The 12,171-nt window shown below is 37.6% G+C and overlaps 1 protein-coding gene across 1 annotated transcript; it reads right to left on the reverse strand.

Moving 5' to 3' along the window:
* Positions 1 to 834: 834 nt before the first annotated feature.
* On the reverse strand, positions 835 to 11,659 carry LOC141442140 (uncharacterized). The gene is made up of 10 exons (XM_074107047.1): positions 11,501 to 11,659; positions 9,763 to 9,911; positions 9,023 to 9,174; positions 8,607 to 8,689; positions 6,943 to 7,160; positions 6,590 to 6,766; positions 5,380 to 5,535; positions 3,936 to 4,108; positions 3,123 to 3,200; positions 835 to 1,079 (listed from the first exon to the last, which is right to left on the reverse strand). Exons 1-10 carry the CDS (start codon positions 11,553 to 11,555, stop codon positions 881 to 883), a joined length of 1,440 nt encoding a protein of 479 aa, XP_073963148.1. The 5' UTR covers positions 11,556 to 11,659; the 3' UTR covers positions 835 to 880.
* Positions 11,660 to 12,171: the final 512 nt, after the last annotated feature.

Here is a 12,171-nt window from a genome sequence, read left to right on the forward strand (position 1 = left end):
ATTGTTAAAATTTTAAGTAGATTCGACCAAGGAATCACGTTGTCCCCTACAAATTTTGCCCCCCTTTTTCACCCCCTTAGGGGTAGGATTTCGGAAAATCCTTTCTTATCGGATGCCTACGTCATACCAAGATCACACCCTCCAAGTTTCAGGTCTCTACACTCTGCGGTTTAGGCTGTGCGTTGATCCGTCAGTCAGTCATTCAGGACAAAGCATTTCAGGACAAAGCATTCGTATTTTGTACGGAATATTCCAAGTTTAGGTATATTTTATACTTTAGGCTGCTATTTACTTTTAAACTACTAGTAATTCTCAAGAAAACTTAACCGTTATAGTTTTCCTTGTAAGTTTGATATGCTTACTACCATCCTGGATTTTTTCAAATTTTTCCAATCATCCTTTTAGATTTTAGGGGGGGGGGACGCTCGATTTTAATGAAAAATTGCACTTGAATATTTTGGAAACAAATCACTGAATCGAAAAATCGTTTTAGCAACCCCCTAATGCTTTTAGACCTATCCAATGATACCCTACACTACATGATTGGATGAAAAAAAAACAAATCACCCCCACTTTACGTCTATGGGAGGTACTCTAAAAAAAATTGTTATTGATTTTTTTATTGTACCATTTGGTCTGCATAGTTTACATATATATTCGTGCAAAATTACAGCTTTCTAGCATTGATAGTCCCTGAGCAAAGCCGCGGACGGACAGATAGACAGACAGACAGACAGACATGGCGAAACTATAAGGGTTCCGTGTTTGCCATTTTGGTTACGGAACCCTAACAAAACCCTCCTTCGGGTAGTCGGGTAAAAAAGAAACAAATCCTCAATTAAACCAATTTATTAAACAAGTATAGGCAACAGATTTGACTTCACGACGGCGGTTGATCTTCAAAGGTCCTGAGAATGACTCCTCCATGACGTATTGCCTCATCGTGAGAATTGCGAGAGGCGCTGGAGTTAGAAATGGTCGCACTGGCATCGGCTCTAGTTTCATTGGAGCTCAATTTTTCCTTCAACCGCTTTTCCTCCTCCATTCTTCGCATAATGGCTAGCTCATTTTTAGCGGGTCTGAAAATGCAAAGAAGATTTTAAAACAAAGACCAGTTCCCTTAGTGTAAGTTTTCGGTTACAAAATATGTCTCGGTCGCGTTCGCGTTAAAATCTCAATTTATATGGACATACGAACAGCGCCTCTAGCGGAACGTTTGCGATGTTCGTGTTTCTATACAAATTGAGATCGAGCGAGACGTATTTTGTAACCGAAAACTTACACTAAGGGCACTGAGCGTGTTGCCTAACCTTTCTGGCGCTCGCGATCGCAATCAAATGACAGTTTTTGTGTGCGAAATCTGATTAATTAATTACCAGAGGTCGGACAAATGTGCGTCATTACTCGCAATATCATGGACATGACTCCAAAGATAAATTAATTGATTTATTACCTGTAATTTAATTTGTATAGTTACTTCAAGCAAGACAAATAAACACAAGATAAAAAAATTAAACACAGATTTATTAAAGTACTTAAATAAAAAGTAATTTTTCTAAATTTTTCTAAATGATTTCTTACCTGTAAATTAATTTGTATAGCTACTAATAAATATGTCATGGTCCGTCAGGCGACCAACTATAAAGAGAACTGACGTCGTACATCAATACGGAATATTACACAAAACTCTGCGCAGGGGGCGACATTAAAGTAGCACAAACCGCCATGACAACGTCAGTTCCCTTTATAGGTGGTTGCCAGTACCTATACAAATTAAAATGATATTTACATCGATACTTAGTAACGATAGAGCTATATTTCCAAAAAAATAATTGAAATTATATGATATTAACGCATCCTACGCACATTTAATAGTATTTTATGCAACTGTATCGTAATAGGGGTCCTTAAAACACGAGTGTGGGTTTATGAAACGAGGCGTAGCCGAGTTTCATAATAGGGTCACATGAGTGTTTTAAGGCCTAATTACGTACAGTTGCATACAATATTTTATCTATATCCATATATTAAATCCTCTTTTATGTGTTCAAGAACAATTGAGAATGACCTGCATTAACGAGAACTAGGTAGGTATGTCTGCCCCACGAGCTGCGCTCGCTGCGCGCGCGACGACCTGCTGCTTTAGAGGATTTATACCATTCACAGAAGAAGGGGTTCTAAACATTTTTTGTGAAGTCGTAATAATGATGATGATGATGATGAATAAAAGAAGTAATACGATGAAGTCGTAATTTTGTTTAGTTTGTACCTAAGTAGTTTAATTATTACTTAAAATAACACAATATTAATACGTAATGTGCTACATAATATTAATTGGATTTATATTTATACATAAATTTAATAATTTTTCATGGACTCTCCGGTCTTCCCTGTTTAAAATTATTCTACTCGTAGTTACTGCTATGAAGCTCAAGGTTCTTTCAATTACAAATTTCATCAAATTTGGTGCAGTGCTTTAGTTGAGAAAAGTTAACTATTCTTATTATGATTAAAGGTCATCAAATTTTGATCCAAACTGGCGATTAAAAACTATAAATAATGCACAAAATTTTTCATGAGTTAACAATATTATAAACGTTCCGTTTCTTGCATAATGTTTTTTACCACTGCCTATTTAGGTATTTTATATGAAGACTTTTCTGTTTTTAATAAAATAGAAAAAGTTTTTTTTTATTGTTTTTAAATTATGATATGAAAAATAGCAAAGTTAATCTCGCTCATATTAATTATAATTGCGAAAGTTTGTAAGTCTGTATGTTAGTTTGTTATCTACCACTTCACGTCTTAACCGCTAAACGGATTCGATTCCGATTCGGTATACAGATAGTAAAAGTCCCGGGGAAGGACATAGAATAGTTTTTATCCCGGAAAATTGCATGGTCCCTGCGGGATAGCAATAAACGGATTCTACGTGAACGAAGTCGCGAGCAACAGTTAGTTAATGGATAATTTAAACTAATATTGATGTCTTCGATATTTTAGACCGAATACTAAAAAAATGCAATTTTTTAAATGACTTCCTTAAGCTGCATTAAAAAGAACCTATTTTCCTTCTGTCCATTCCTATATTGAACAGACTGGGTGTAGATAAAAGTAATTACCCATCAGGATGGTCGGTCCAACTCATTTCTGTCTCTGTGTGTGTGATGCTCGATCTATACATTTTGGAACAGTCAGTCCTGCAATAAATATCTGCATAAGAAACAAAGTGGTTATCACACTGGTTCTAAAGATAATCGAGAGAATTTTCAGTTCTTTTTTTTTTTTATTCGACTGGATGGCAAACGAGCAAGTGGGTCTCCTGATGGTAAGAGATCACCACCGCCCATAAACATCTGCAACACCAGGGGTATTGCAGATGCGTTGCCAACCTAGAGGCCTAAGATGGGTTACCTCTAGTGCCAGTAATTTCACCGGCTGTCTTACTCTCCACGCCGAAACACAACAGTGCAAGCACTGCTGCTTCACGGCAGGATTAGCGAGCAAGATGGTGGTAGCAATCCGGGCGGACCTTGCACAAGGTCCTACCACCTGCAAAATTCTTAATTTGCACTTTCAAGTTGAATATTTCGCGAACACTGAATCGAAAAATCGGCTTAGCAACCCCCCAATGTTTTTAAAAGACCTATCTAACGATACCTCACACTATAGGGTTAGTCGAGAAAAAAAAATCACCCCCACTTTACGTATAAGGGAGGTGTACTTACCCTAAAAAAACTTTTTTATGTATTTTATTTTATTTTATATTACCACTGTCGGCGTGACTAATATGTATATTAATGCTAAATTACAGCTTTCTAGTAGTAAGTAACGGTCTCTGAGCTTAGCCAAGCCAAGCCACGGCCAGACATGGCGAAACTATAAGGGTTCCTAGTTGACTACGGAACCCTAAAAAAATTGGAAGCAAATCTTACGCTTGATCCTTATAAATAGCGCAGTTTAGCAGCACTCGGTTCCTATAGACGCTGGTGTAGAGGAACGGCCCGTAGCACTTGTTGGTCCGGTCCTTGACGAGGCAAGCCGAGATGATGCCTATGACCATGGCCGAGACTCCTTCGCCGACGATCAGAGGGCCGCCGTGGTCGTTCTATAAAGAAGCAAAAATATAATGAGCGGAAAAATCTTGCCCTCAAATGTATGCAGTTATAGGTAACTTTGTAGGGGAGTAGTGGGCCAAATTTTGTACTGCTGAGTACCTAGATATTTATATCGCCAAAGTATCTGAGTCCTAAACTGGATACCGTTCAATCAGTATAAAAGGTTTTTTAACGTAAATTACCTTTAAATTACAAAGCAACTGCTATGTTCATCTAATACTTATTCTTTATTTTAATTATTACTTCGTTAGACTGGGCCAGACATGTCTACTCGTATCATATGACCATCTGATGAATGAAGTCTGAACGAAACATTGGGCCAAATTAAGTTATTCTAGCCACACTGGAGGACGCAGCGAGGCCGGTGATAAGTTGTTTTTCTTGTGGCGTGAGTTGTTCTAAGAGTGAAAGACGAGCGTAATTTTTTGATCTGGAAGTTACGTATTTTCTGCTGCATTCGGTTTTGTAGAAAAGTCCAATTCGTGCCACACGACAACTTAAAATGAGTTGAACACAAATTAATGTTATAAATAAATTACAAATTAAATTAACCAATTGAAAAAGAAATGTCAAAATAATAAAATAAAAAAACAACTAAAACCTACTACAAACCTACTACAAACTAAAAACCACCGTTCCGCGTCGTAGGTACCCGGCTCAAAAGTACCCATAACTCCAGCAGCATTTTCCCGCTGAATGGCCAGCGCTATCTGCTGAACCAGGTACGACCTGGAGCGGGGGTCGCAACCTTTGTCCCGCAACTTGCGGCCCAGCTCCCACAACAAATTGGCACAAGTTGGACTTTTATGTGAAACCAAATTACGCGACTCACTATTGAAAAATTACGCTCGTGTGGCTTGACCGTATCGGGCAGGCCATTGCTTGTAGACCAGTATTTCAGTTGATAATTTAGTATTCTTTATTTATTTTATAAATCAAAGCTTGTCAATGAGTGCTATCGAGCAGAAAAACAATAAACGGTCATGGGCTAATACGGTGTACCTAATGTGTAAAGACCTTTATACTGAGCACAATAAAAAGAAGGATTTAAACACACAAACACAACCTGATTTTCAACATATTTAGTGTAATCGATTCTACTCTCGATTCGGAGCAAACTACTTTGTAGTATTCAGTTATTAAATTAACACTTTGTATAGGTCATTATTTAAAAAAAAATCACTACAAATAAAATTTTCAACCAAGTTATTTTTTCTTCTTAGTTGTCCAATATCTATAACGAATTTAGGTAAACTCTTACCTCACAGAATCCACCGTTGGTATCTTCAATATTTCGACGCGTGTCGTTGTGAAATGGATTGTGCAGAGAGAGTGACTCCGGGCTGATCACTCGTCTCGTCCTCTCTTCAGAACTTTCGCCGGAATACATCACGTCCGTACATTCGACGTATTTTTCCTAAAATTAAAATTAGTTGCGTAGGATTGGGTTGTGGTAAGAAATGCTCGATTGAAAGAAAAAAACGAAAAGGTGTTAGGTTTAGTAGGCGAGAATAGACTGTTGGTTGTTGAGAACGATTGAGAATAGAAGAGGGATTATGCTGGGGCACCTGATACGACATGATAGTTACATAAGAACAATCATTGAGATAGGAGAGGCAGGGGACGACCGAGACGTGCGTTTATGGATCAAACCCTTTGGCTTCTCTTTACCTTATCTTTAGAAGGTTAACGTAATGTCGGATCAGGACCTCAAAGCATTGGCAGAAAGGCGTACAGAATGCTGATTACTCTACCGACAAGAGCTTAGGCTCTTAAATATCTATCTATCTAAAAATTAATCACTAATCACCGAAATGTATGTACGCGCATAAGCATAACTTCCGAAAGACTGCCCCAAATTGGATAATTCTTTTTCTCAAACATGACATGAAATATTGACGTTGTGTTACAAATAATAGGCCGAGAAGTATTGCGCTGCGGCTCAGCTGCGTGCGGGCGGTCACTAGCGGCCTGCAAAGAGATTTCATACAACTTTGCAGGCCGCTGGCCGGCAATGCGACCGTCTTTTGTTTCATTCAACGCGCGCTCTGCGACACGGCGCACGCCCACACCCAGCACCACTGCCCACAGCCGCCCGCCACCAGCAGCCAGCGCGACACGCGCGCACGCAACAGTGCGACCAGACTAGCGTCCCGCCAGCTTGTTTTTTTTATTTTTTTTATTTCATGTCATGTTTGAGAAAAGCACTATACAAGCCTCGGCCGGAACGTGGGGTTCGCATCCCTATGTCTATATCTGCTTGGCCGGCAACCCCCTACTTCCCGGCCTCTACAGTAATGTACTATTTTATGTTCATTATATTGTCAGGACAAGGTTTGTGTTAAGCAAAATAAAAAAGTACCGGGGGCGAGGCCGTGGGCAAAAGTTGAGAAAGCAAGATAAATACGAACTTTTCCGACAAAATACGATGAAAAAACATTATTCAATAGGTCTGTAGGTAAGGTACTTACATCGCAAACGACACTCATATCGGGTACCAAGTCCTTCGTGCAGATCATGTAATTGTCGATGATATTGTAGTACCGGGAGCCCCAACGCCGCTTGCACTTCATCTTGCTGATGATGTGGACTGTCGTTTCAAGGAGACTAACTACACTCGTCATTCCTTGTTTTCGAGTGCTCACCCACTGAAACAACATCAGTAGGTAGTCTTTATAATTTTCCACTTCTAAGGGCCTAGTGTGAGTAATCCATCCGACCGTTTAGACAGCAGAGAGGAGAGGACCAAAGAACCCATAAATCCATACCCACATACGCTAGAAAAACAACCATCCCTCGGGCTAAAGAAGAAAGCATTGCGTACGTCATTATACTTGAACGTGCTGCCCCAGCCAGCAATAGTGGCCAAAGAGTCCGGCGCCTCAAAGGTTTCGCTCTGGTTGTTGAAGCAGATCGGTTTCGGCACGTAGTCGCAGCCCCTGACGCGGCGGTTGAAGTCGAACTCTTCATCCACCTTCACCACTGCTATGTCGTTGTTCATCCAGCGAATATTGTCGTTCTCGTGACCGTCGAACACGTAGTCTGGGAACAAAGTGATTAGCTGATTGAATGTTAATAGTGAATATGTCGTCAACATCATCATCAACATCATCACCATCATCATATCAGCATGGACCTGCAGTTGCTTCGATTGGAATCGGCCTGCAGCCATTTGAAACCCGCGGCTTTAACCAGTGAATATGTATGGAAGGCAAATTTTCTTTAAATAACTTAACGTGATACAAAAGCAGGTTCGTATCTAGTCGTAAATGAAGCGTTTCTATTGGTTCATGATAAACATATTTTTCATCACACTTGCTCGTCAATGATTTTATTCCATGTCTGTATAGTAAAGGGCAATGGCCTCAATTGTTCCCGCGGTAATTATGGATTTAATAGTTTTTCTCCCCAAGGGAGTTATGACTTTAGTTTTAAAAAGTTAGTAGGTACGTCATTTCAGACTAAAGAGGTTTCAAGCCAGCCAACGTTTTATTTAGATCTTTAAAACTTAGCTATACTTAACCCTATTTTACACCATAACAATTTGCCACGCTTCATGAAACTTCGTTATTTTTATAATTTAAATATATATCAAATTGTTTTGCAATAATTTTAGTAAATATTTTATTCGGCCGTAAGACCATTCGAATTCTAAACTAAACACAGTTCTTAGCATTATCTATGGTAAACGACTCGAAAAAGTGAGAATCAGGGGGGCTACTATGAAATTCGAAAATTAAAGTTCATATCGTTTTCCTCACGCTAAAATTATTTAATACGAGAGTGAGAGGGACGCAACGATACGAACTTCCATTTTCGAATTTTGTAGTAGCTCCCTGTATTGGCGTGTAGCCATTATTTTGTTCAGTTGTTTTCTTAGCGTCTTTATTTTGCCGGACTGTGAAGTCCGTTTTTCTCGCAACGTGATGAAAATCATTGTGTGTATCACGGGCCGTAAGGGGATTATAAACTCGAGTCATTAAAAGCCCTCCGCCTCCGGTGTCGGGCTTCTAATAGACGCTCATTAGTAATCCCCTTCTTACGCCCCTTAATGCACAATGTACTATTTCGCAACGCATCCTCGCACATCTCTGGTCGCTTTATCAATTTAACATTTACAATACTCAAAAAAATACCCAACATCTGTAGTCTAACATCTGGTAGCATGGTGTACGGTTGTGTTGCTCTGAAGATAAGCTCTGGTTGAGTTCGAAACGCCTCAGTGTAGTGTGGTGGTGGTGATAGATGGATTTGTATGATTTGTGTGTGGTCTTATAGTGTGGAGGTAGAGGAACTGCATGAACACGCATATTTTGCATAAACTGATATCATAAGGTCGCGGGTGAGCATAGAAATTATTTTAGTTCATTGATATGGACCTCCGCAAAGTAACGCCTTATTCAATAAATTTATATATCTGATGTAATAAAAAGGTTTTAAAAGTTTCAGTGTTGCCGGCTAGTGTTATTTAGGTAAATTTCAACTTACTTCTGGGTACGCATTTCCATATCGCTTTCTTAGCTCCATTCTTGATACATTGGTTGTTATGGCGGTCGTATTCTTCACTGTGCCTGTGGATTAATAGTTGTGAAGAGAGAAAGAGAGAGAAACATGAATTTACACATAATTGATACACAGAAAAAAACACCAGAAGAAGAAAAAAACAATATTCAATTTCGAACAGTAAAAATTGGATGCCATTAAGGCATAAAGTTGCAGCAAGCCGCAGCGCTGTTTTTCAGTGGGGCTATACTATTTTACGATACGACTCTATTACTAATGATTTTATTTCACAAAACATTCGTAAAAAGTTTTCTTCTCGAAAAAATCAAATAAAGTCAAATGTAGGATTATCTATACCAAATATTATTACATCTATCATTACACACCCGAATCGTTCTTACTTATAGGTTCCAGCAACAACGTAAAAGTTTTTAGCATCCTCGATGCACGCAGCTGAAGTCAGGATGTACTCCTCATGGACTATGACTCCACCACACAGCCAGCGACGGTACTCCTGGTACTTAGGATTGTTACTTGGCAACTTGAGGTATACCTGCCATGTTTTAAAATTTTAAACGTTGAAAGAAAGAAGAAAGTTGCCAAGCCCTCTCATTCTGAGATGAGGCTTGTGCCCAGCAGTGGGACGTACATATATAGGCTAGGATGATGATGATGATGAAAGAAAGAAGAAAAGAATAAATAATTTATTTATAACAGCAGTGACACATTTCGAAATTTCATTTTTCGTTTTTGTTTTCATTTTCCGTTTTTTTTCGTTTGAATTCAGAACACAGTTTTTAAATAAATAGGGGTTTTAAAAATTAAAAATCGTTCGGGTTTCTCATGGGAAAACACTTGTGACTAACATGTTTGGGATTTAACATGTACCTATATGCAATATACGTTTTTAATGGAGCCAGTTGTGGGTAGGTGTGTATTTCTTGCTTTTAGTTTTAGTTACCTGACGAAACTTGTTGTGGATGAGGACTTTGTGATTTAATTATTCTTTTATTTTTTGACATAAATTTAGTGATTCTGGTTTTGTTTAATGGTGTGCGTACGTATATTTTTTTTGTAATTTTCTATATTTTTGATTCAATAAATTAGAAGTTGATTTAAAGTTGAGGTTTATTTTTCTTACCATATAAGGCCTACCAGCTAGTGATTCGACGCCATGAATGATCCTCCTGGTTTCATTCAATGCCATCCTCACTTCGCTAATGTTCGTCTTCTTGAGGATGTTTTCCACATCTGGAGGCACTGTCGTTGCGGAGTCGATAACCGACGCATCTGCGACACACCAAACTTCGTCTAGTTATAGTTTAACCGAAAATCCCCAATTCGCTATTCTAAAATCACAGTAGACCGAAAAAGTTGTTGGTTTTCATACAGATTGAAGAAAAAAACGAAAGGCATATAGTGTATAAAATAAAAAAATAAAGAACAAACTACCATGGTGCTTTCGGAATATATTCTGAGTGGTTGGGTTAGGTCAGTCTTTCCCAGTGGGCGATAACGTCCCTTGTGGGCGCTGGAGGCCTAGAGGGGGGCGTTAAGGGGCCCAGAAAAAAATATAATAAAGGCGAGACTAATATGTTATTGAGGTTTAAGGTGAAAAAAAAACATGGGCGCGCCCGGGCGCTACAAAATAACTGATTTTCAAAGTGCGCGTAAGGCGAAATAAGTTTGGGAACCTCTGGGTTAGGCGAGCACCCCAGTCAATTGTATTCGGGACTTTTTAATAGTGGTTAATTATGGTCGAGAATTCCAATTAAAAACCTTTACAGGGGCGTTCAGTCAATCATCGCAGCCTATATACGTCCCACTGCTGGGCACAGGCCTCTCAGAATGAGCGTAGTTCCCACGCGGGCCAAACTAACCCAATGACCCGAAATGTTCCGGGAGAATTTGAAGATATACTGTATTTATATGAAATGATCATTATAGTAATGAATATTAAGTATTTAATCCAATATGTTTTTCAAAATGTATTTTGACTATTTCTTACACGTTTCCTTGCAATGGCTTGTTTTTGTGTACATACATAATATAAACTGTCTAGACACGAAGATCCTTCGATCGATTTGTTATAACCTCAGGGTTATAACTTATACGAGTAGGTATAATATTTAATACTTTGATAAAAGTCTATTATCTCCTATGCTGTAAATAATTAAGGATATTGAGTCGCGTAGCGTCATGGTACCTTTTAACAATCTATTTCACGATGAAGTATGTAAGTATATAGAAGTAGATAAAGTTAAGGATTCAAAACACATCCTGGTCGATCGCACCAGTTGAGTGTGTTCTCAATTTTATTTGCTAAACTTTCATTCGTTTATTGTCTTTAACTAATTTATTCATTTTTTTGTGGAATATTTTACGGTTTTAGCAGCGAGTAATTTATATTCAGAAAATATATTTTTCTGACAAATTTCATGCAGTGCATTCTTTTCGATAAAGACGTTGTTTCCGAAAGCATGAGTAGGTAGGTATAAGTAGGTATAAAATTTATAATAATATGTAGAATAAATATTTTTAATAAAGATTTGATTTATATCTTTTGTAGATTTTATTGTATGTCGGTATGAAATAGTGGGACACAGCTGGTGTAAGTAAAATGTTATTGAAACCACTTTTATACATTACATTTGACTAAAAACAGACATCGGGACAGGTGAAACTAAATGAAAACGTGTAAAAAAGTTTTTAAACACATAGCAGAATTTTGAACAGAAGAACACAGTTTTTCTGTAACAGATGAATTTTATGGGCTCTCAATAATAGTTAGTTTCAAAATGAATAAGGTTTTGAAAAAAATTGAATCTGCTACATGATTATTAAAAGTATCAAAACAATAATTAATTTCTTACACTCACCTAAAATATTGCAAAGGGCGGATAAAAAAAAAGCAAAACACGCATTTCTAAACATATCTCTAGTATTTTTGTCCAAAAGGCTGATAAAACCTGGAAAATGCGAATAATAAGTTACGCCGGAACCATAATTTCACGCTGCGATGAAAAGTTGATTGGTTGAGATTATAATTCTGCTATTATTTTGAACAAACTTGTAGATTACGAGTTTTTACGAATACGAGTTTTAGTTGGCCCGAGTATGATTAAATTAAATAAATATTTTATTTTATTCCGAACTCGCTTTATTAGATTTAAGTTTTTTTTTTGGTGTATTTTAACTTACGAGTTGATAAGTTATTATTAATCAGATAGAAATCAAGCCATAACGAGTTCCTTCAAATAAAACGTACCAGTAATATTTTTAACGTGATTAAAAATTGTGTTCTAAAGCTAATTTAGACAATATGGAATGTAATGCATTAACAGTTTTTTATTACTCATTTCATTTACGCTGTCCATATTTTGAGTTTGAAATTGAATAGATTTGAATACCCTAAATTTGTTTAGGTCAATTAAAAAAAGGATGTATACATTACATAAACTGTCCAGCATTAATTGACCCTTTTGTTAAAACCTTTAAGCCCTTTGTTATTCCAGATTTCCAGTTCCAGCTATCTACTTACCAAATTTGG

This window comes from Choristoneura fumiferana, chromosome 25 (assembly GCF_025370935.1).
Source record: "Choristoneura fumiferana chromosome 25, NRCan_CFum_1, whole genome shotgun sequence".
Taxonomy (NCBI): Eukaryota; Metazoa; Arthropoda; class Insecta; order Lepidoptera; family Tortricidae; genus Choristoneura; species Choristoneura fumiferana.

What these genes read in the sequence shown, in the direction of transcription:
- LOC141442140 (XM_074107047.1), bottom strand. Translation starts at nt 11,555, where the DNA reads ATGTTTAGAAATGCGTGTTTTGCTTTTTTTTTATCCGCCCTTTGCAAT. An exon ending in GCTATTTATAAGGATCAAGC is followed by an intron (nt 3,201 to 3,935) that starts GTAAGATTTGCT and finishes TATTTATTGCAG; the next exon opens with GACTGACTGTTCCAAAATGT. An exon ending in TGGACCGACCATCCTGATGG is followed by an intron (nt 1,080 to 3,122) that starts GTAATTACTTTT and finishes TTGCATTTTCAG; the next exon opens with ACCCGCTAAAAATGAGCTAG.